The 25,023-nt window shown below is 42.5% G+C and overlaps 1 protein-coding gene across 5 annotated transcripts in view; it reads right to left on the bottom strand.

Moving 5' to 3' along the window:
• Positions 1-14,770, bottom strand: part of LOC101951171 (core histone macro-H2A.2) — a 41,923-nt gene extending 27,153 nt beyond the window's left edge. For 4 of the 5 annotated variants that reach the window (XM_042856895.2, XM_042856896.2, XM_065551939.1 and 1 more), the window contains exons 1-2: positions 14,597-14,769; positions 4,550-4,785 (exon numbers count right to left, since the gene is read on the bottom strand). In XM_042856895.2, coding sequence (XP_042712829.2) covers positions 4,550-4,721 — 172 coding nt within the window. In that variant the 5' untranslated portion in view covers positions 4,722-4,785; positions 14,597-14,769. Of the gene's footprint in view, positions 1-4,549; positions 4,786-14,596 lie in introns of all 5 variants that reach the window. The other variant, XM_005281885.5, reaches the window with a different exon arrangement.
• Between the last annotated feature and the right edge of the window lie 10,253 nt (positions 14,771-25,023).

The following is a 25,023-nucleotide window of genomic DNA, read 5'->3' as shown; positions in this document are numbered from 1 at the left end:
ATATTTTATGATCCTTTCCTACTTTTCTAAACAGACACTGTAAAAAGCTAGGGTGCTAAAAATTGGTTCGTGTAATTCTATATTGCTTTCTTCAAATCTCAAGTTAAAATGCTCTTTCAAAAAATGTCAGCAGCCCAAAATTCACAAGTAATCCTACAACAATAAAACAGTGTGAGCATCCAAGGGAAAAAACAAAAATCTAGTAGAGAGTCTTGATGGTGAGGATTCTTAGGACTAGACAAGTAAAAGTGCTGCTGGCAAGGAGTGAGGTGCATTGATAGAATTGTGGTGAAGGCCAGTAGAATAGAACAGAAAGGAAATGCTACAGGTCTAGATTGAGGGGCACTGACAAAGCTGTGTGAAGATTCATTTTACAGAAGGAAGAGTTTTGGTTTGGATGCAAGTAGGTAACTTGCTACCCAGATTCTGACTGCATGAACTGTTAGTTGTGATCCCTTCCAGAAATTTCAGGGATTGATGGTCATGCCATAGTTCATGTGAAAAGTAGTTTCTCTAGATTTGCAATAAGGTTTCAGCTGTGACCTACCACCTCAGTTACCTTTTTTGTGATTTATCTAGATGTAACACACAGGCCGATGTGATTTTTCTTTATTTGCTACATTTTTTTTTAAACGATGTTCAACTCTATCAGTGGAACTCATTAACTTCTCAAATTTAACCTTGTATATAGTGAAAAACAGGAAGAACCTGTTCCTTGGTTCCTTGTACCTCTACTAGTATATTAATGGGGGGCGGGGGTTGTTTGGTTGGGTATCATTTTGCATTAAGCAAGCATAAAAATAATATTGGAGCACTGATTCATTTTAAGAATGTCCAATGTCCCGTTCTTCTCTTGCTTTTTAAAATTTTGTTAACTGGGGTTCAAGTCACAATTGCATCAGTCCTTCATTGGTGATATTGTACTTTTTTCTCATAGAAAAAAAAAATAACTGCAAGAGGTATAAATACAAAAATCTCCAAGGAAAACTCACTGGAAATCTATAGAAAACTACTTGGCTTATCATCCAGGGACAACAGCAGAAAGCACAGATGCTGGAACTAGGGGTGCTGCCACACCTCCTGGCTTGAAGTAGTTTCCATCATATACTGGTTTACTATTTTGTTGAATGGCTCTCAGCACCCCACTATAAACATTATTCCAGTACCCCTAACAGGAGGTTTAACTCCACAGGAGGAAAAGAGGTCTTCAATACTGCAAACCTGTCCTCCCGTTTTTACTACTTCTTAGTGTACAAAATAAACCCTAAACAGCAAAATATGAATGTTAAAGCTGTAAAAGTTGTTTGGAATTATTAGTAATTAGTTATGTAAAAAACTATTAGCAGCTGTTTAATATATAAACTATTAAACACTACCTATGTTAAAAGAACATTATTAAAGTTGCAAAATCAAGCACTCAAGAATTAGATGCTAGAATTAAGACTGCCTGTGTGACCTTAATCTGACTCCCTTGTACATATACATTCATCCCAGTGCAGGTTCATCCTGTGCACTGAAGGAGGCAGGGGATCTGTGGAACATTTAGTTTGCACAGGCAACCTTCATTTTGGTGTTTCCTAAGTTCTGATTGCTTGATTTTGCAACTTTAATAATGTTCTTTTAAACATTGGCTGCCAGTCTTTCTCACCGGGCGCCTCATCCAATCCCAATCTCCCCCCTGGCTCCTTGTCCCAGTAGCTCTGCCCAGCCAGTCTTATCTTCCCCCCAATACTCCATCTCCTTGTCAGATCTGTCTCTCCCCCCTAGCTGTCCATTCTTCCTGATTAGTTCCTAGCCCCAGTCTCCTTGTCCAGCTAGTTCCAGTTTCTTCTGTCCAATCTCAATGCTCCTTCCTCCCCTGCCAAATGGCTCCTAGTCCCAAACTGCCTTCCATGACTTCCAGTTCATCTCCTAGCTCAAGCAGTCCAAACCTCCCTTCCCCCAACTTCCAATCCCAATCTTTTTGCCCAGCTATTCCCAGTCTGCCTTCACTCCCCCGGCTCCTAGTCTCCTATCCTAACCAGTCCCAATCTCTCCCCACCCCTCCAATCTCAATCTCACCAGATTGCTTGTCCCAATATACAGCAGAACCCGTTTATCTGACCTTCCATTATCCAGTTCTCCTTATTAATTGAACAACCAGCACACACAGGTCCAGAAGTGGGCGATCTCTCCTGTGGCTGGTAGTCAGTGCTGCAGCCTCGCACTTTCCCATTCTCTGGATTATCTGAATTTTTGATCTGGCTCTGGTACCAATTGGATCAGATAAACAGGGTTCTGCTGTACTTCTTCCCCCTCCTTCCTTCAGTCCAGCTTTTCTCCCTTCTGTATTCAGCTCAGATGACTTCCTCCTCCACACAGACTGGGTACCAGCAGAGGGATCATTGTGAGCACAGGAGAGACAGGCTCCTTGTTCTCAGTTCCAGTACCCAGCTTCACCCTAGTCCGGAGCAGTAATTACAGGGAAAGTCCTTCTGAGCCCCTGTAGCCCTGGGCAGTAGAAGGCTCAGGGCCAGTGTGGGCATGGTGAATGCATAGTGCAGTCACATGTAGGAGCTGTGAGGCTGGAGCACGCTACAAGGATTTTAACTGTTAAAAATCAAAGACCTTTCTACTGAGTATATACAAACTGCAGCTTTTTCAAAGGCTTACAACTTGGCCAAATTTGGACAGAAGTCCCAAGACAGCTGCTAGGAAGGGAGGAGAGATTGGAGGATCCATGTAACAATGGATCCTCTTGGCCTCACTCTTCCCAATCTCCCTCTCAGCTATGCAAGTATCCCCTTACAGCCGTGCTCCATGCCACAGAGGGCTAAGGACGCTCTGCAAGGTCTTCCCAAATCATGCCCCTGCCCTTGTATAGCATAACTTCACCATATCCTTCTAAGAGGGATTTTGGTGCCTACAATGGTCAGGGAAACAATGTTTCTTTAATATATAAAATAGGACTGTGTAAATATGGGTTTATTTACGTATGCACACTTGAGATTTTGGAACAAACAACTTAATTGATAATATATTAGAAAATGAAAGAGAGGAAGGCACAACCACCATTTCAGACTTTGAGTCTGTTTCTCTGGAGGTTGGATCTTTTTCCTGTGGCATTTCATTCTTAACTTATTTTTTGGATTTATTATTTCTTGCAGTTGGATGAGCTATAGGTGGACAGAAATGCTTTATTTAAACTTAACTGTATTTGTACCATATAAACAATATTTTTCTTTTTAACTTCAAAACCAGTGTTAGATAAAGGTGAATTCTGATTCCAGAATTGCTTTATGGCGAATATGAAAGTGTCACCAGCATTTTGCTCCCTCCTGTTAGACATAATCAAAAGCCTGAAAACTAGACTTGCTTATTTCTTCAATGTCTCAAAATAAGCCTTCTGTATTATGCATATGAAAAGGAAACTTATTCCTTATTATTTTTTTGACAAGGAGAGGAGTTATAACGGAGGCTGCATCAAATATGTGTAAAAGGGACTAGATAGCAATTGCTACAGACACATATGCTGTTACGTGGGCAGGCAGGCTCCATGCAAGTTTCCCCCATGCAGCTCTTGCAATGAACTGTAATTGTGAATTGCAGCACATTCAACTAGTCCAGGCCTCAAACTCCTCACAGTTCTCCTAATACACCTCAGTCTTCAACTGTGACATCCCTGTAATTCCAGCCTGAGCCTTCCCTCCAACAGGTACAATGACATTATGCTAAGGGGCTATTTTGTGATGTGGACAAATTTATATTATGGTGAAACTGAAGCTTAATTCTTCTAGATCTAAATAAGAATATGAACTTGAATGTCTTCATAGGGGAAAACCTAGTGCAGCAACAGCAACCTGTGTCACCTCCCCCACCCTCATCCTTGGTGCATTATGTTCAATTTCATGGCACCACATAAAGCTTAGGTATTTACTAAAGTTAAAACACATTCTCTAACATCATTAAAGGTAGGTGTGTGTGTGGGGCGGGGGGGGGAAGAGGGGGGTTGGGTTTTTGTTTGTTTTCTGGACATGTAAGCAAGCAGAAACGGTTTCATAACAAAGCTGAACCACAACCACATTTCACAGCCACTTTAACAAGTTTTGGTTTTTTTGTTTTGGGTTTTGTTTGTGGGCTTTTTTTTGGTAAGGGTAGATGCGGTTAAAGAGAATGTAGTTTAATTTAACTAGAACATGCTATTAGAGTAATGTGAATTCTCCTTTTTTCTCGTCTGTTATACTCATCCAACTCTCTCAAAGTCCTACATTGGTCTCTCTTTTGTGAAAAAAGTACTCAATGCAACACCCTTTATGGCCCATCACACTTTTAAATCAGGCAAAGAGATCATTGCAGAACAGTAACACGATCCTTCCACATAGAGATCAAGCATGCTGCCCCTGCTGCTCCAATATGTGAAGGAATCCACCTCAACCCATTAAATGCATTTTGGTATATTCTTTACTCTTTTAGAGCTTGTTCCCCCGCCCCCCCGCCAGTGTGCATAGCCCATGGACTTCACTTGGCTCTGTACATGATCAGCACTTCTAAAATGAGGCTCTTAATTTACCTGCTAGGTATTCTATGACAGCTGCCATGTAGACTGGCGCTCCAACACCTATCCGGTACTTGTATGTTCCTTTCCTCAAGTAGCGCATCATCCTCCCCACAGGGAAAATAACACCTGCCCTGCTTGAGCGTGACATTTTGGACATTTTCTTTTTCCCACTTCGGGCAGACATCTTGCTGCTATATTCCTTTCAATTTGCTGACAGAAAGTTTTTATTTACTTGCACCTACACAAAGCTGCAAGGGAAAAGAGATGGATTGATGGTGAGTATAGCATAGTTCTACAGAACAGTATCAATATAGACTTGCTTGTGCTTTCTCACAGAGACATTGATCTGGCCACAATAAATACAGATATTAAAGCAGAAGCATCACTTATCAAACAGCATACAATCTGAGCACTCAGAACACTATAATCTGTGTTCTTTTGCGTACTGTATATTAAGACAGAAATAGATCAGGAAGAGCAGTTTGGGGAATACAAGAAAATTGAATGCACATTAACTGATTATAATATAGAAAAAAACTGCTGCTATTCAATATATCTGTAAACATCTCTTTGTTGTGTATAGCAGTGATGATGCATCTGCAGTGGAAGGATTTAATTCTTGCTAAATGCCTTAAAATCAGTTTACAAAGTGAGGGGAATATTTTCAGCATACCATGGTGGGAGATAGGCATGTAGCACTCATCATTATTTAATGAAGTTTCATTTGGTTCTGTTTGTTACGGTAAATAAAACTACATAAAATAAACTACATTAAAAGAATGTTACGGTAAAACACTCAAAAATTAGGGAATACCAGAAGTGAGGTTGCCCATGCAACCTTAAGTCAGCTGCCTTATGTGGATGCATTCTTATGCAGTCTTGCATTAAATGGCCACATACTTTTATTTATTTTTTCCTTTAGGGCCCCGTCTCATTAGTACACAAAAAAAGGCAATGCTTATTGAATGGGTAGCTATTAATATTTCTTTTTATCCTCACCATTTAGTGTGTGGCTACATGCTTTAATTACTGTATACCATTCAAAACCTGTGTATGGGCTTTTTTATGGCACTCATCATTGCATCTGAGTGATTTACAAACATTAATGAATTTCTTTATAACACACATATCAGATGGGGTGGCATTATTACCATTGAATAGATGGGGAACTGAGAGATTAAGGCCTATGTTGTCAAATACGTCCACTAATTTTGCTGCCCAAATTTAGATGCTTAAAATCTGATTTTTCAGAGTAGTTGGTATTTTTATAGTACTTCAGATGTTCAAAGCATAGCTCGCATTAACTTCATTTGCAGTTGTGAGAGCTCAACATTTTTGCAAATGAGGCTCCCAATGTCTCAATCAAGCTGGGCACTCAGATAGGGAGGAACACACAAGTGGCCACCTGTGGAAAATTTTGATTTTAGTGACCTGCCCAGCATTCCATTGGAACTCTGGCAGATGCAGATAAAATCCAGTTCTCAAAAGTGGCATTCAACTATCTTAACCATGAAACCATCCTTCCTCCTCTTGCAATTCCATGCCTCATTTACTAAACACTTTCCCACTATAACAACAAATGTGGTCAGGGGTCCTACAGACAACAGCCTAATTCACTACTCAACCCTGATTCATTCCTTGAACTCCATCTACCTTGTGCACTAAACGAGGCAGGGTTTGGTCAAAGTTGGGTGGATTTTCAAAGGTCTCCTGGCACCATAGCGATCCTCCTGTCACACCTCAAATCATGGAGGAACTGGAGTTTCTCAATTAAAAGGCTGTAAGAATTTTTTTAACATGGGCAAAGCAACATATTTCTCCCCAACCTCATTCTCTAAAATGGCTGAACCATTTGTTAAAAACCCAGCCTGAGGGCTTGGCTACACTTGCAAGTTAGAGTGCATTAAAGCAGCCCTGGGCGCCCTAGCTCACTACCTGTCCACACTGGCAAGGCACGTAGAGCGCTCTGACTCCAGGGCTAGAGTGCTCCTGGTACTCCACCTCGGCGAGAAGATTAACACTTGGTGCACATTGGCTGAAACGCCCAGGCGTTGGTGTGAACAAGGTGTTGCATTACTGTGCTCTGATCAGCTTCCGGAAACATCCCATAATCCCCTTAAATCAAGTGGCCACTCTTGTCATTGTTTTGGAATCGCTGCAGGAATGTGGATATGCCCTTTGAAAGCTCCGTTTCTGACAGCCGGCATGCTTATCTGCTCCGAGACAAAGCAACCATTCACTGTGGAATGCTGTGTGTGAGAGAGAGAGGCGGGGGGGAGGAGGGGGTCTGTTGCTGTCTGAACTTACAAGACAGCATGCGGACATGCTCTCAGCCCCCCAAAAACCCACTCTCTCCTCCCACATACACACAACATACTCCTTGTCACACTCCACCCCACCCCCCTCATTTGAAAAGCACGTTGCAGCCACTTGCATGCTGGGATAGCTACCACAATGCACTGCTCTCTGTGGCTGTTTCAAGAGCTGCTAATGTGGCCAGGCCAGTGCGCTTGCAGCTGTCAGTGTGGACAGATTGCAGTGCTTTCCGTACTGCGCTCTACGAAGGCCAATTTAACTCAAAGCGCTCTACATCTGCAAGTGTAGCGATGCCCTGAGGTAGACACCAGCATGGAAAATTGCAGCCCCAATGATTAAGTTTGGCAGTTATAAGCAATCAAAAGCAGGGTGTTAGGGTGGAAGGCAAGCTAAACTACCTGTAGTTCACTGTCTGTTCACTGTTCACAGTAGTTCACTGTCGGTTCTGCGTATAATAACTACAGGGAGCTGGATCATCCCTTGTGAATGTGTACATAGTTAAATTTGGAAGGATTAGATGTTTATCGGTGAATGTTGGCAAACGTTGATTTCAACATACACACGCAAACCAATGAAAAATATTTCTATCCATAATTTACAGATAGGCAAAGTAAGAAATATGCTGCTGAGAACATAGTTTCATTTAAGGATATTTACCTTGTATATTTTGACATGTGATATTGACAATTTGTCTTTTAACAGTTATACAGCTATAACCTTTTGAATCTCAACGTCTACTGTCACTTCATAATTTTTATCTGACCCTCCCATAATTTCCAGCAATTGTGAAAATTTAAATTGATAAAAATAAGTTATAAATAAGCATCGATTTTTATCCACTGAAATTATATTTAAAAAAAAAACCCTCTAATTCTGCCAAGGCTATATTTAGCGTTCCTCCGTTCCATGTGGCAGAGAGTGAAAGCCACCTCTGTAATACTCCTTCTTGCTGTGTCTTATGTGAATGGAGGTCCATTAAGTTCAGGAGGTAGAACTGAGCTGAGATAGGGAGAAACAGGGAACAGGCTGTACTCCACAAAACCACCCCTCTTTGTTCTGCTCCTGCTTTTTCAGCTGGAACTCTGGGAGGCAAATTATATGGGTCAGAGGTGTATTAACACCCTCCTCTGGGTCGCCTTCACAGCTGCTACTGGGCAGCCACAGGAGCCAACCTCCATGGAGCTGGGAGGAGGTCCCTCATCTCTTGCCCTAAAGGGAATGATTACCAGTTTTTCTGCCCCTCTGGCTTCCTCCTGTAGAAGTTTTCCATGGGAAGAGACAATCTAGGCTAGGCTTAAGGAGCAAAGAAAATAAAATCTAGCTCCCTCCTTGCTTCTTCCTGTTTTGTGGAAACAATAAACAAGTTTCCCGGGTAAATGTTATGACGACTCTGGAATCAGCCATTTTACTTAAACAGTATAAAAGGCTTTTAGCTACAGATACAGCTTCAGCTATTAGTCAAGTAATTGCTACATTTTAATTTTGTAAAGATAGCTGTCCACCTTAATGCCTAATTCTGATCCCAGTTACTCCACAGTAAGTCCTTTGCCACTCTACTGAAGAATATGAAGAATTTGGCTGCAGCACCTGATGCTTCTGCTGATGAAGACATATGTATAGAATTTCTCTCATATGCATTCACAGCAAAGGAACAAGAAAAAAGGAAAAGGTTAAGTTGAAAAGGATTGTGGTGACATGAAGTGAGGCACTGTGGGAAATCTATTCTATGGCTGTAGATAAGGGCATTTCTGAGTTCCAGAGCATGATGAAGGCACAACACAGAACTCTCTTCCCACTCCATTCAAATCTTTTTATTTTTTAACACCCACATTTTTCAGCCTGCTTTCAGTTTTTATGCCCTAAAACGGGGGTTGCCACAGAGAACCTGATCTTTTCCAATTTTACATGTGTAATTTCAAGGTCCTACATTGTCACGACCAAACTTTCTGAAGGGGGCTGCATGTGAAACCTCTTGAATTGAGGCGAGGGCACTGCTTTGTGACATGTGTTGTTCACTCATTGCAGGCGCTAAGCTTGTTGCCTCAACAGCTCTTGCAATCCCTGATAGATTGGGAGTGAAGGACAAAACTATAACCGGGAATAACAACATAATATAGTGTGCTTCTGTGATCAGGATCTTAACAGCCTTTGATATTACTGCATCACAAAGACACATTCAAAATCCATTTGAGAACACTGAAATCCAGGTCTAGTTCTTCTGTTTATTCTAAGGGAGTGACTATATGAAAAGGCCCACCTGTCCAATACTAGTTTAGATGTTCTAAATTGCTCATCTTTAACAGCCATCAGGAAATCAAGGACACTTTCTTTGGGAATCTAAATTGAATTCTAGCTACACTTATGCCACATTTAAGAAAGAAAAACACCAGAGAGTCAACAGTGGTCTAAAATACCCCCGGTTTGTCCTTATCCACCATGCTGCTGATTTTCCTTTCTGAATGTGTTTATTAATAGGTATAGTAACGAAAACTAAGGGAGAATAAACTAATAACCTTGTAGACAGACATACTAAGAATTCAAGATACACGTGACCTCATTATGAATTCCTAAATAATTACCAATTTTGAATCAAGTGCTGTTATGTTATATTATGGGAACTAATAAAATTGCCATTTGATCTAAAATCTAATTACTGGATAAATATTTGCTCTAAAATGTCAATAGTGGGACTACTGAATGAAAAATAAAAAAATCCCACAACAATGCTATTTTATGATGTCATTAGCTGATCCCCCCTCCCCCCCCCCCCCTCTGCCCCCTTTTTAATTCTGTGGCTGATTTTAACACTCTGGCAGCAAAGGATGAATTGCATTAGGGATATCATGGTAATGGATGCAATACTGTGATAAACACTATGCCAGGCTTCAGGAAACAGCCATACACTGCCACACAACTGTGCCAATGCACCTCAATCCTGAACTTTAGCAGTGCTGCACAACGGTTTGCAATTTTATTTCACAACATTTTAACAGAATTTCCCCTTGGTAACTGTTCTGTGTTTTCAGGCCCAGTGACTGTTCAATAAACTTTTGCTTTTTACAAAATAATGATGAAAGCAAGTTCTCCGACAAGATGGATGGAGTATTACATAAACTACTTTACAAATTATGTTGACCAAAAGAGGACATGAGATAGCATACTGCAATAAAAACCAAAATGAAACTGCCAAATTTATTTAATTTGTCACAAGCCAGTCTTAAACTCAGCACTTTATCTTATAACATTGAATAATCTCACTAACACATCCTTTTTAGTTCTTATAATTGTCATTCAAATGGCTATCAAGTATCTATCTAGCTCAAACTCACACTAAATTAATCTCTCTTCCATTGTTTTTGAAGGACAAAATCCTGCTTCTTTCTAAGTCAATGACAAAACTACAATAGGAGGAGGATTTGGCCCATCAGAAATGTTGTGGTTGCATTCAGCATCTGTGTTAAAAAAATCAAAGCACATTGGTAGAGCTGTGGATATGAAAAAGTACTCAACTACAAAGTAATGAGAGAAATTATTACATTATATATGTTCTCTCATTGTGCAATTAAATCATTTTCCTGACTCCCTCGTCCCTCACTGTGTCTAATTTTCCATCCTCTCCCTTTACCTGATCATTATTTTTCCTAATAGTCCCACAACTGTCACACACTTCTGTGCAACTGTTCCTTGCACTTCTCCCCAACTGCTGTTTCCCAACTGTCAAGGAACCGTTGGATTACACACTCTTTCCTTCTTATTCTAAAGAATTTTTTTTATGAGCTTCAGGTCAGGGCTGAGATACCTTAACAGAACCTTGTGAGAACCTGAACATGCAAGTGGTGTTAGAATAGGTCAGGATTGAGGTGCATTGGCCAAATGGAGTAAAGAAAGCTTAAACATATGTACCATGTCTGGCTCTAGCTAATGATCTTACCCCTCAACAGCATGATCACTAAAACAAATCAACCTGATTTGCATGCGTATGCACATATGTTTGTGGGACCAAAGCTTCAGCTATGAAAGTAACAAGGAGTCCGGTGGCACCTTAAAGACTAACAGATTCATTTGGGCTTAAGCTTTCGTGGGTAAAAAACCCACTTCTTCAGATGCATGGAGTGAAAATTACAACATGCATCTGAAGAAGTGGGTTTTTTACCCACAAAAGCTTATGCCCAAATAAATCTGTTAGTCTTTAAGGTGCCACCGGACTCCTGGTTGTTTTTGTGGATACAGACTAATACGGCTACACCTCTGACACTTAGTAGTTATGAAATAGGACTTCCCTTTATTTCATCCAGTCCCAAAGTATGCTAATTTAAGTGAGCTCTGAGTTTCTGTTTCTCAAGCTGTTTTGCCAGCATGAGCTGAGTTTATAGGACTCTTACCCCTGACTGACATAAGTTTCACTGACCAAAGTGCCAGTGTGGACAGCGCTGTCAGTGGGAGACGCTCTCATGCCGACATAGCTACCGCCACTCGTTGGGGGTGGTTTAATTATGCCGACGAGAGAGCTCTCTCCTGTTGGCATGGAGTGGCTATATGAAAGACCTTTACAGTGGCGCAGCTGCAGTGGTACAGCTGTGCTGCTGTAACGTATGTAGTGTAGACATAGCCTTAGACTACACTGCAGTCTACAAAATTTGTGCTGAAACTCGTAGGCTTCTAAACTTGCACAGTATCTATATTTTTCAGGGTAAAAGTTCCCTTGACACCTAAGTTTCTGCTTTTGAGCATCCACAATGTTACCTCACTCTAGGCCTTTGGACTCCTATCTTCCACCTAAGCACCAGAGCAATCTACAGGCCCAGGGAAGATAGACATTCATCTGCCTAACTTACATGCAGGACTCAATTCGGTAGGTGTGTTCAGAAGCTGCCTGCCAGATTTGGTCCCATTTAAAATGTACTGGTAGTGGCTACTGCCACCGCCATTATAATTTTTATTCTAGTGGTTAAAGTGGGGAAGGGGACAAGTTCAAAATGTATCTTGAATGGCGGGGGTGGTGGTGTTTGCAGTGCATTCTACAACGGACAAGAAACCTGTTAAAATTTAACAGAAAGGGAAGATATTTTCCTTTTTATAGGCACCAGCAAGAAAAAAAAGTTGTTGCATGTACAGGAAGGGGGCTTGGAAAACTAGGACAACTAAAACCATTATTTGTCTGAAAAAATGTTTGCCTACTACTGCTTCACATAACATTAAGATTACCATGTCTAAAAGTGATTCAAAAATATTGTTTTCATTTTGCTTAATTTGTGTACTTGGTAATATATTGTTTGTGTTTATCCTATTACTGAATTATTTCCCCTTTTTGTTTAGGTATGCTTTTCACACAGCAACAACAGTGATAGAAACTTGTAAACAAATAAGATTATAAATCCACACAAATCAGCAGTGGTATACAGAGGCAGATATAGTAACTGCAATTATTTCTAACTCAATTTTTAAAACTAACTGGATTTCAAGTTGTGTGCCGTGTTTTAGCTGTATCAATCCCAGGATATTAGAGAGGAAAGGTGGGTAAGGTAATATCTTTTATTGGACCAACTTCTGTTGGTAAGACAAACAAGCTTCTAAGCATACACAGAGCAAAACTTCAGGTTTGGGAAACATACTCACTATCACAGCTAATACAAGATCTGAACAGATTGTTTAGCTTAAGTAGTTACTACACATTTCAAGGGACTATTCAGGGTGAATCACCTTGAACGGGACACTTCACCCTGAATAGTCCCTTGAAATATGTCCAGTTATGTGCAGTACATTTCACAGACCTGTGTATGATCAAAAGCTTGTCTCCGGCTGTCTACACTACAGACCTTGCAGTGGAGAGAGCTCTCCTGCCAGCATAATTAAACCACCCCCAATGAGCGATGTTAGCTATGTCAGCAGGAGAGCCTCTCTTGCCAACATAGAGCAGTTGACACCAGCACTTTTGGCGGTGAAAGTTATGTCCGTCAGGGGGTGGGGGGTGTTTTTATTGGACAGAAGTTCGTCCAGTAAAAGATATTACCTCACCCACCTTGTCTCTGGATTTAAAGTTAACAGTATCCCTTTAAACAGGCCCTAAAGGAAGGCCACTGGCCAAAAATGAGAATAATCATAAGAAAATATGGAGTTAGTAGGAGCTTCAGCACAAGAGTAACTGAGATAACTGTGAATGTTTGAGATGTTTTGAAGTTGGTGGCAGGCAAATTTCTGACCCCAATGATGGAGATGAAGTGAAATGTGGGAGTTGAGGAAGAGATATAGGAGTTGATGAATATGGCTGACCAGAGGGTAGATAATCAGCAGCCCCCTTTCCCCAGGTGAGTTTGTAGGAGGCTGGCAGCAGTGTGCAGCACCAGCGTGCCTAATGGCACGTGACATGCTAAAAAAGACATTAGACAAGAGAGAGCAGCCGCCGCAGCTCTGCCACAAAGGGAAACTGAGTCTGTACTAAGGGGACGGGGGTCATTTTCAGCCCACGCGGGCGCCTCACACGCTGCCCTGGTGGAAAGGGCAGCCCAGGGCGGGCGGGCGGCTCCGAACGTGCCTGGGCACAAGATATGTTTCCGTTGCTACCCCGCGCTCAGCCCCCGCAGGGTCCGAGCTCAGCGGAGGCTCAGTGGTGCGGGGCGGGCGGCGCTCTAGCCCAGCGAACGAGAACAGGCTCTGCCGTCTCCCCGCAGCAGTGTCGGGCTGCGATTGTTTTGTTTTCCCCGCGGTAGCCTCTGCGGCGCTTGTCTATTTAAGGGGCCGGGCTTCTAGTCCAACAGCAGCCTTTTGTCAAATCTGAACCCGCCTTTTTTTTCAAATGCAAACTGCCAAGGCCCCTTCCCCGGCACCTCCTGCGCGACTCGGCTGTCTGCGCTCTTCGCCAGACAACAGACCCGCCCCCCAACGCATGGTGCGCGCGCTCATTGGCCGAGCCAGAGATTAAAGCACCGGCGCGCACAGCGGGAGAACTAGGGGGGCGTGAAGTGATTGGCCGAAGGGCTGGATACTCGGACATGCGAAGGACATCTTCTCTGACGTGGGTGGTGAAAGTCGCGCGCCGACTAGGGCATAAGGGGGCCCTGGGTACGAGGCGCGCTCCGAACGGCTCGGGGCTATACGAGCGACTCACTGGGGCGCGCGCGCCAGAGGAGAGGGGGCTGTTAGAGGGCGTGCGCCCGCCGGAGGGAAGGGATCTTCCCGCGCAAACCCCAAAGATCGAGTCTCAGGTGCCGGTGGGCTGCCAGCCCCGCCCCCAGAGCACGGCTCCGGGGGGGCTGTAGGCTTAGCTCGATGGAGGCTGCCATTAACCGGGCTCCGACCGAAAGGGCGTCCCGGAAAGGGAAGCGGAGGGGGAGTGCCCTCGCCTCGCCCCACTCCCCCGGGGAGAGTCACACAGGGAGGGAGAGAGAGCGCACACCCCCTCCGGACCGGGCCGCTGGGAATCGCTGCTGGCGCCGCACAGCGCAGCCTACAGAGCACCGGCTCCGCATCCCCGGGGTCCGGTCACCACCCTGCGCCCAGACCTCCCACAGCTGGGGCCCGCCTCGGCCCTACGTGCCCCCGGCCAGGCCTTTCCCTGGGGTCAGCCCGCGCCTAGCGCCGGCCCGCCCCCATCCCTCGGAGGATTCTTTCACCCCGGGCTAGCGGGTTGGGGCAGCCGCCCTGCCTCAGCCGCGGGTGAAGAGCCTGGGCAGACAGAGCGTCCGATCTTCGCTTTCCTCGCCCGGCCCCCCCAATGCTCCGCACCCGCCGGGCCTCTCTCCTCACCTGCCCGGAGGTCGCCGCCGCCTTCCCCGCCTCGGGAGGCTCCTGCTGCCGCTGACTCCCCTGGGCTGCTCTCGCCTGCCGCTAGCTTTCTCTTGTATTGTATGTTTCAATGGCGGCGGCAGCTCTGGAGGGGGACGGAGAGGGGGGGCTCCTTCTTCTCCACATACCGCCTCTAGGAGGAGTCACTGCAGCTTGCCTGCAACAGCCCCTGCCGCCCGCACACAGCGCGCTGCCTCTCCCTGGCCAGGCCCGCTGGCTCCTGTCTTCCCAAACCGACCCGCTGACGATGAAAGGGCTCCCCGGCCTTGGCTGCGGGGGTGCCGTGGGTCAGTGCATAAATAAAAGCAGGCTTTCCTGAGTGCAGGGATAGTCTGGCCTGCCGGGGGGGGGGCAGATAGAGTTGGCGCCATTGTGAGGTTTAGGGGTCCTTTAAATGACATGGTTGATGGGACACTAAATAATATCCAGGGCTGGTTCATAGCGTCCAGGGTTTGGTGCCCCAATTGGTATTAAGGGAGCCACTCATCCCAAAATGTGGGGGGGAGTGATCTGCCAGCCAGTAGAATATTTTGGGCATTGCGTGAGGTCAGTATGCAGTATTGTCAACCCTAAATGTTCAAATATCACAAAATCGGCTTTAAAATCATGAGGGTTTTTAAAAATAACATATTTGGGGTTCTTTTTATTTGTCATATGGTGTTGGAAGTGTTTAGGAATTAGTATTTTCAAGCTTGTTGCCATAACCACAAAAGCTACAGACTTGCCTTTTTTCAAAATGAAAGCTGAGCTGTTCAGTCACACCAATTGAGGAGTTGGGGTTTTGAAAAAGCAACAAATATTGTGAGACCTGTGATGCAGTCACAAGAGTTGGCAACATTGCTTAACCATAATACAATACACACCTTTTGTAAATAAACAAGAAGGGTCATAAAATACTATTTTGAGACAAGAAAATAGGAAACGTTTTGAAATGTTGTTATAACTGCTCTAGATTAACATCAGGCAGGTTCTATGCAGTAACAATGGAAAAAAGGGGGGGAGAAACTGGAACAGAAAAATAAATCTAGGTCTCCTATGTAGCACCAAAAACTTCTGTCATTAGGCTGAGCCATTTTATTTGTATCAATAAATAATTTTCTCTACCTTATTTTGTTTATATACATATTTTTGTATTTTGGATTATGTACAAAATATAGATGCAGTGTATGCTATCACAAAATGCCATTCAAATGGATTATATAAAACAAATCGTGCTGGATTGCAGTTATAATTATTAGTGTTTGTCTTTGCATGAATATGGAGTCACCAAATACTTATAGTATTTCCATATATAAGTTTTAAAGGAGCATAATTGGGGATAATTGAACAAACTATTTTTGAGTTAAAGGGTTGTGGAAACTCAATACTTTTCTGACCTCAAGAAACTGCTTGTTCTGTCATGGCGTTCTTCATGAGAACAAGGGCACAGGGTTTTATTGAGTTTGAGAAATTGTCATTAAATTTTCAATTGCTTAATTAATGTTTGAACAGCAGTGTGAATATTTAAAGCATCATATAAGAAGTAATGGTGAAATTATGATCCTACTGAAGTAAATAACACTCCCATTAACTTCAGTAGGGCCAGAATTTCACCCAAAGAGTTATCTCCTATGTGTGAATTGGGGATAGCAGAGATTACAGTCTGTGTAAGGCATTTATGAATGTTACATATCTAGAAGCCGTTTCCAAGCTCCTCTGGCATCAACTAACAAATGTTACAGCAGAAACCTGGAATAAAATAATATAATATTTGCAATTGTCTTTTGAGAAGAGCTGGCAACCTCTATGGGAAGCCTGGTTCTGCCCTTTCTATAAGAAGGGATAATGCAAGCCCTAGCATAGTATAGGAATCTGGTGAGGGTATGAAATTGAAGAGCTTTACAGTGTGCTCCTGGTATTATTGAACTTGTCCTAGGTGTGGAAATCTTAATTGAGAATTCCTTGCCTTTTTAGTGTTTAAATTATCGACTACCACACTGTAGTAAGTTTAGATGTGTAGATAGAACACATTCTCATCCTTAAATGTGCATTAACAAAGTTACCGGTATTACATTTCTGGAAGGCATTCAGATATTACAGTGATGAGGGTGGTATAAAAACATGAATAGAATAGAGTGACGAGCAAAGTTATTAATGGATAAAGAATGTGTTTGCACTGAGTTAAAAGCAAACTGCATTTCATTATACATCAGCAATAGGAAAAATGACATTTGATGGCTTATTGGTATTATTTGGTGATGGATTGCTCTAGGCAATGATCCTGGAGTCTTGGCATATATTTTCACATTTGCTATTATGCAGAGTGTTATCAAGCATCCAGGGTTTTCATGACACAACAGCTATAGTACAAGGAAAAGAGGCAGACAAAAACACAACATTTGGCTCTCCACCCAAACAAATGTTCCTTGTCAGTTATCTCTATCTTAGGGAAAGATGGTATTACTGTTTAGCAATCTTTTAAGATTAAAATTTACAAATTTTGGATAATAGAAATGTATTCACACAAATGGAGTCTGTCCCTGTTTATTTCTACAAAGACCATCTGCCAGTTGACTTCCTAGTACAAAACAGATTTGTTTCTTTGTAAAAATAAGTAACATCTATTGAAGGGGGGTTTATGAATTGCTGATTGCCTAACTCCTAAGCTATTGGAGTCACAGTGTTTGTATATGGCACACTTACTGGTGAATAGAAATTGTTACTCCTAAAGAATTGTAATGACTATTTCATAACTTCAGAATCTTATTAACAGTATTAAAATTACTTCATTATTATGAGATGTTTTTTTCTTTTAAAATTCAATACATTTTTTTGTAGACTTTAAAATAGTAGTTGAAGATTTTTCAATTAAACTACAATTTTGACCATCACAGTGGATTTATGATAACTCGGTGCACTGTTATGCAGGAAATGCAAGTTGGGATCTGAATTTGGTGACTTAGGCCCAGATCCTCAAAGGTAGTTAAGTGCCTAACTCCCATTGAAATCAGTGGGAGTTAGGGGCTTAAATACCATTGAGGATCTGGATCTTTCTCCTTTATGTGGGAGGGAGCACCATACATGACTTGAATGACACTGTTGAGCTATTCCAAGGGTACTGTTAACGCTCTCCTGAGGGAATTCTCTTATAGCCTTTCTCAACCAAAAGGATAGGTGGATTTTATGCTTGACCTTATAAGGTAAAGAATAAAAGAGGCAAATGAAATATAGCTTACCAAAAAAAAATACTCCAATATATTCAGGCTAAAAATCAGACTACCTTGGAGATCTGACCTGAAGTTTTAATCTTTTTTTTTTTTTTCTCTTTAATTTGTGGCAATAATAGAAATAACAAAGGGAGGGCAGAATGGGGTAGTACATCTGTACCATACTTTGTGTGTACATCTGGTTTTTGTATTTTTCAGTATAATCAAATCTCTATCAGCACACATGAATGATCTAGATCCAGACATAATGTAGGCAAGTGCTGTGTTATTAATATATTCAACAAAAGTATAGTGCACTTAAGTTCTTGTCTCCTTTTCTTTTCCCAGGACTTTCCTGAGCACAGACTGCCAGCTTTTGGATGAGGCCCAGTTTTAGTTTTCTGTTGAGGCCAAAATACTAATTTTGTTCCCTGCTCTGATCAAGACAAGGAATTCAGAGGAGTCTTATCTTCCATCCTCCTATTCCTCATGGTCAGCTGGCTTTCCCACGTTCCTACTGTCTGCATCTGATATTGGGTTCATTTCTTGGGGAAGGTTGAGTTAACGGAGTGGTCAAGACAAGGGACTGTTTTCTTCCCAACTGCCTCTCATAAGTGGTCCTAACAACACATACTGCAGTCAGGGGCACCAGAACAGGGGAGACCAGGAGCCATAGCCCTCCCACTTCTTACAGGTTGTAAGGGTGAGTGACTGGGGCAGGGGTTGGAGAGGAGCAAGCAAGGGGCAGGGCCTCAGGGAAGAGGTGGCATGGGACTGGGGGGTGGGGCCACTGTTTGGGCAATTCTCCCCCCCCCCCCACACACACACTTTTCGGCTGCTTCCACCTCTCCTGACTGCAGTGACCTTACCTCAAAGCAACCTAAGACTCAAATGGTCTACTTAAAAAATAGAATTTATTAGGAATAGCACGTTCAGATTAAAACAAAATAAATGATTTGTATAAAATATCTAGTCCATAAACTATAAGAGCTCAACTAAATAGGTACAGGAGGGCTAGCTGAAGTAAAGAAACAAAAGCCTTATGTTTCTAGAGAATATATTCTCTTTCCCCCAGCTGGTTATAGGAAATCCCATATTGGATTTGGATTAGACCAGTGGTCCATCTAGTCCAGTTCTGTCTGTAACAGTGGCTAGTACCAGATAGTTCAGAGAAAGTTGTAAGAAACCCTGCAGTAGGCAGTAATTCCATAACTTTCCTGTGTTTCCTAACAACCAGTAGTTAGAGCCCTGAAGCATGAGTGGTTATATCTTTTCCAAAAGTTGTTAGTTTTTTGTTTTGTTTTTAGTATTATTCATGTACATATCTAATTTTTTGAATCCTACTAAGATACTGGCTACAATGATATATTGTGGCAATGAATTCCATAGGTTAATTATAGATTATGCAAAAAAGGTATTTCCTTTTATCAGTTTAAATTTTAATCCTTTTCTTCCCTGATTCTTTTTGCACTAAGCATATAAAAGACACACCTTTCAGTGTATCCCTCTACCCTCTGATCCAGCTTATAGCACTGTTATACTTTTCATGTTTCTTTGACGTTCCTAGCTTATTAATTTACCAGCATCCCCACGTGTTTTTGTAAAGGGCCGTACTAGTTTGCTTCACATGCTTTTATCAAAGTCATTCATCATTGTTTGTTAACATGAAAATTACAATGTAGGATCCTCTTTTTCTGTACAAATTCCATAACTGAAAATGTTCCTTGAAGGTACATAAGAGTTGTTTCCCAGTCCACCTTTGCATCTTTTTACCTTTTTCACCCCCTCCAAGGACTATCTGCACTTTGTCTCATTTTGCAAGTTTTGGTTTTGGTTGTAAATGTCAACGTGAAGCTGAGGCCTTACCTATGCTTGGGTCAGCGGCACCACAGCAAGTCATAGTTTACACTGGCATGGTGTGTTTATATGAGGGGTTTGCACTGGTGCACCTACATCAGTATAACTACATCTGTGCAACGCTTTCATCTGCCCACAGTGTTTACAAGGTCTGTTTGTTTTTAAAGATACAGTAATGGGTTTATATAATTCTGATGATTAATCTGAAGCACTTAGAGGAGAGGAAAGTGATCGGGAACAGTTAGCATGGATTCACCAAGGGCAAGTCATGCCTGACTAACCTAATTGCCTTCTATGACGAGATAACTGGCTCTATGGATGAGGGGAAAGCAGTGGACGTGTTATTCCTTGACTTTAGCAAAGCTTTTGATACGGTCTCCCACAGTGTTCTTGCCAGCAAGTTAAAGAAGTATAGGCTGGATGAATGGACTATAAGGTGGATAGAAAGCTGGCTAGATTGTCGGGCTCAACGGGTAGCGATCAATGGCTCCATGTCTAGTTGGCAGCCGGTATCAAGCGGAATGTCCCAAGAGTCAGTCCTGGGGTCGGTTTTGTTCAATATCTTCTGGAGGGTGCCGTGGACTGCACCCTCAGCAAGTTTGCAGATGACATTAAACTGGGAGGAGTGGTAGATACGCTGGAGGGTAGGGATACGATACAGAGGGACCTAGACAAATTAGAGGACTGAGCCAAAAGAAATCTGATGAGGTTCAACAAGGACAAGTGCAGAGTCCTGCACTTAGGACGGAAGAATCCCATGCACTGCTACAGACTAGGGACCGAATGGCTAGGCAGCAGTTCTGCAGAGAAGGACCTAGGGGTTACAGTGCATAAGAAGCTGGATATGAGTCGACAGTGTGCCCTTGTTGCCAAGAAGACTAATGGCATTTTGGGCTGTATAGGTAGGGGTATTGCCAGCAGATCAAGGGACGTGATCATTCCCCTCTATTCGACATTGGTGAGGACTCATCTGGAGTACTGTGTCCAGTTTTGGGCCCCACTCTACAAGAAGGATGTGGAAAAATTGGAAAGAGTCCAGAGGAGTGCAACAAAAATGATTAGGGGGCTGGAGCACATGACTTATGAGGAGAGGCTGAGGGAACTGGGATTGTTTAGTCTGCAGAAGAGAAGAATGAGGGGGGTTTGATAGCTGCTTTCAACTACCTGAAAGGGGGTTCCAAAGAGGATGGATCTAGACTGTTCTTAGTGGTATCCGATGACAGAACAAGGAGTAATGGTCTCAGTTGCAGTGGGGAAGGTTTAGGTTGGATATTAGGAAAAACTTTTTCACTAGGAGGGTGGTGAAGCACTGGAATGGATTACCTAGGGAGGTGGTGGAATCTCCTTCCTTAGAGGCTTTTAAGGTCAGGTTTGATAAAGCCCTGGCTGGGATGATTTAGTTGGGGATTGGTCCTGCTTTGAGCAGGGGGTTGGACTAGATGACCTCCTGAGGTCCAACCCTGATATTCTATGATTCTAAGTGATGCCATAATTGGTTCCTGTGGCTTGTTGCCCTATGCTGCTGCAAAAGGAGTTCCGAGTCTGCAATAAAAACATGATATAAATTGTGGATTAAAAAACTGAATAAAAAACCATGCATCCCTAATGGAAGGACAGGCTGGCTCAAGCAAAGTTAATTGGACAAAATGGCTAATTTGTGAGTGGTGCATGTGATCACACGGATTAGGTGAACAGCCATTGCCACTCAAAGAGGCAGAGGGCTAGATCTACAAAAGTACTTAGGTGCCTAAGTTTCAGGTTTAGACACTAAGTCCCAGTTTTGGCTCCACTGTGATCAACAAAACTCTCACTTGAACCAAAGTGATTGGAGCAGGGTGTTGGACCCAGGGTCTCCCATTTCCCAGGTGGTACCCTAACCGTTGGATACAGAGTCATATTCTTTCTTTCATTGGCCCAATGTCAGATCCACTGTGGATAAATACTTAAATAGTCACTGACACAGAATGACTAATCCAGTCCACCTGCTCCAACTACTCATTATTTATTCACCATGGAATGGCTTCAACAGGAAAGACTGAGGGAGCCCCACCTCAGAATGTCCCATATATCAGTGGTTCGAGCACTCTGGAGAGGATTTCATCAGCAGTCTCCCCTCTGTCAGAGATGGGGAATTGAACCTGTGTGTTCCACATCCCAGGTAAGAGAGCTAACCCCTGGGTTAAAAGGGGGTGGGCACTTCCTCCTTTTGGCCATTTTGTGTAGAATGAGACAGGCACCTAACTCATTCCTGCAAGAAATTACTTAGGTGCCTAAGCCACCTGACTCCAGGAGATGGGTTCCCATTCATGGATTGCTAAACAGAGTTAGGTGCCTTCTGTAGCCTGGTCGTAGGAGCATATCTACGAGAGGGGCAGGGCTTAGAACATAACCCTCTTGTTGGCATCTCCCATTAGCTAGCTTAGATGCCTCTGGACCGGCCATGCTGGCTTTGTGGATCATATTTGAAGGTTCCTGTTGTTCCCCATTCATTGTATAGGGACCTAGGTCTCTAACTCAAGTCTTTGTGGCTCATAGTGAGTTTGTGTGACTTTTCTAGTTGCTAAAAGTTAGGTGCAGTGACATGATATTCAGCATTTCAGCATCTACATCCCTGTGTGGAGCTGTGCCAAAGAATCCAACCAACCATTTCTCAACAAGGTAGCTGAGCCTGCCCTTCTGCTGGGCAACTCTAGGTGTTTTCAGTATAGATTGGAGAGCATATGGGGAGTGATGCAGAGTCCTGCACATCCAAACTATGTCTGGTCTAAACTAAAAAGTTAGACTCGTCTATGTCACTCAGGTGTGAAAAATCCACACCCCTGAGTGATGTAGTTAAGCAGACCTATGTCCCCATGTAGATAGCGCTAGGTTGATGGAAAAAATTCTTCCATCGACCTAGCTACTGCCTGTCAGGGAGGTGAATAACCTACACTTATCGGAGAACCCCTCCTGTTGGTGTAGGTAGTATCCACATTGAATCTCTACAGTGCCTTTGTAGCATTTCAAGTGTAGACGAGTCCATAGCATGAGTGGTACTGGTTGCACTCACTTCCTGTGAAGCTATATTTTAATTTTCTTGCATTTTTTTTCTTCTTGGTAAAGTCTGCATGGTGTTAAAATTATTTGACAGTTACTCTCTGTAGTTGCGCTGTTTGTTATATTCTGGTACTGCTGATGCAGTGATGTTTTTTCTCTCTGATGAAATTTACAGGCACATTATCTTGCCTGAAAGGAACAGTGTGCCATAAAGATTTCCTGCAGAGAAACTTTGCAGTATAATGTGTTGACCACTCTGATTTTCCAGCTATAATAATTACACCATCCCTGTGATACACAATTACTAATTAATCAAATAGCCTGTATTAAAATCCATGAAGGCTTTATTTCAGAGAAATAATTGTGATCTTTAAATAAATCAAGGAACAATCAGATAATGCATACTGCTGATCTCATTAATTTGTGGTAGCATCCACCGATGCTAGATGTTCGCCAAACACTTTTCCCTTTATGCCCAGTGCACAAATGCAAACATTTTTTGAGAATAGGGGAGATGCTCAGTTCTTGACAGATGTGTTTCTCCTCAATTGGAGAATAGATTGGATGTATGCTTTCCTACTTTTTCTGTTAATATTGAAGGCTGTAAAGAAAATCAGGCAGGACGCTGCCAAAAGTTGCTCCAGCATGGCACAGGCAGCAAGAGTACCCAGGACTTGCTTCTCTTCTCCAAGGGGAAATTCAAGCTGTGACTGAGGTCCCAGGGAGCCACACTGACATTACTTAATTAGGGCAAACTGCAAGGAATGGGGCAGACAATCCCCAAAGCTGGTGCTCATTCCAATACTTAGATCCACCAAGCTAGCCACAAAATAGCTTCTATAATACCTTACTGGTTACCCAGGAGCTAAAACACAGTTCCCTTAAAGCAGCCCAGCCTTGGGCTTCCACCCAGATAACCCAGTCAAATGTGACAAGGATTACTGAAAATCTTGTTCATCATATAAAAAACTCCTACCAATGCCAAAGGATTGGACACATTACCTCCCAGGTTAATGAATATTTCAGATCTTACCCGAATACACATTTCCAGCCAATTTTTATTAAACTGAAATTTATTACAAAAAAGAAAAGAGAATTGGTTAAAAGATGATTATACATACAGACATGAATACAGTTTGGAGGTCAGTTTCATAGTGGAGATGGTGAGCTTTCATGTTGCAAAGAGTTCTTGGATCAGAGTTGAAGCAGTGATGGCACAAACTGTTAACTGGTTAAGTCTCTGGTTGCTCCCAATTAATTGGAAGGTCCTCAGTCCCTTGGTTAGAATGCTCCTATTAATATAAGTTCATAGTCCAGAGATCAGAGCAGGAAAGAGGCAAAATGGAGATGTTTCCAGGGCCTTTTATAGCTTCTGTCCTGTGGAGGGAAACCCATTGTTCCAACCAAAGCCCTCAGCCCAGTTTATGGAATAATACAGGTAACAAGATGGAGTTTAGGGTCACATGTCCTTGCATGCTTTGTTAAGTTATAGCAGAGACCATTACCCATACTCTAGTTAAAACATTCACATGAAAGTCCATCAGATGTGGATAAGCCTCTTCTATAGTCCATTGTGAGTTAAGTGTTCTTTGATGAGCCGTTCAGATTGAATAGTCCCTTCACAATGTGCTGGCCAGACTGAATGCAAATTACCCTCGGGGTGATACCACAGGAGCAAACACATTTGAAATACAGGTACATAGCAATATTCATAACTTCAGATAAAAAACAATATATGCCTAAAAATAGGATAATCCTATTCAGCAGACCGTAACTTTTCCAGTGACACCTTACTTGACACGCTTTGTACAAGATTTTTTGTGATTATATAACTGGTACCAATAATGATCTACATGGTCATATTTTAATCATATAACATCACACAAGTGCTTACTTGTATCAACAGATCTACTATCATAACAAGGGGAATGAATGTATCATCCAGACTCTCATTCGCTGCACCTTATGGCATGAGCGGATGGACTCTCAGATTTTGAGAACTCTTTTTCTCTTGAAATGCAGCATGTATTGATTAATTCTATAAAACAATCTACTAGAAAATACTGATTAAAAATGGAGGCGATTTCTACTGTGGGTATCAGATAAGGGTTTTGATCCAGTATCCACTCCTATGCAAGTGTTTTTAGAGTACTTGCTGTTTCTAAAGAATAAGAGATTCTGTTTGATTCCTTACAGCACATATAGCTGCAAGGGAGGCTTTTCATAGTCCTGTGGAGGATGTCATGGGGTCCCATGAGAGTCTTTTCCAGCCTCTGTAACTGACCACCAAAACACCAGGTGTTCTTAACC

Source organism: Chrysemys picta, chromosome 7 (assembly GCF_011386835.1).
Source record: "Chrysemys picta bellii isolate R12L10 chromosome 7, ASM1138683v2, whole genome shotgun sequence".
Lineage (NCBI taxonomy): Eukaryota > Metazoa > Chordata > Testudines > Emydidae > Chrysemys > Chrysemys picta.
Note: the sequence above shows the minus strand (reverse complement) of the source record. Positions and strands in the feature narration are given on the sequence as shown.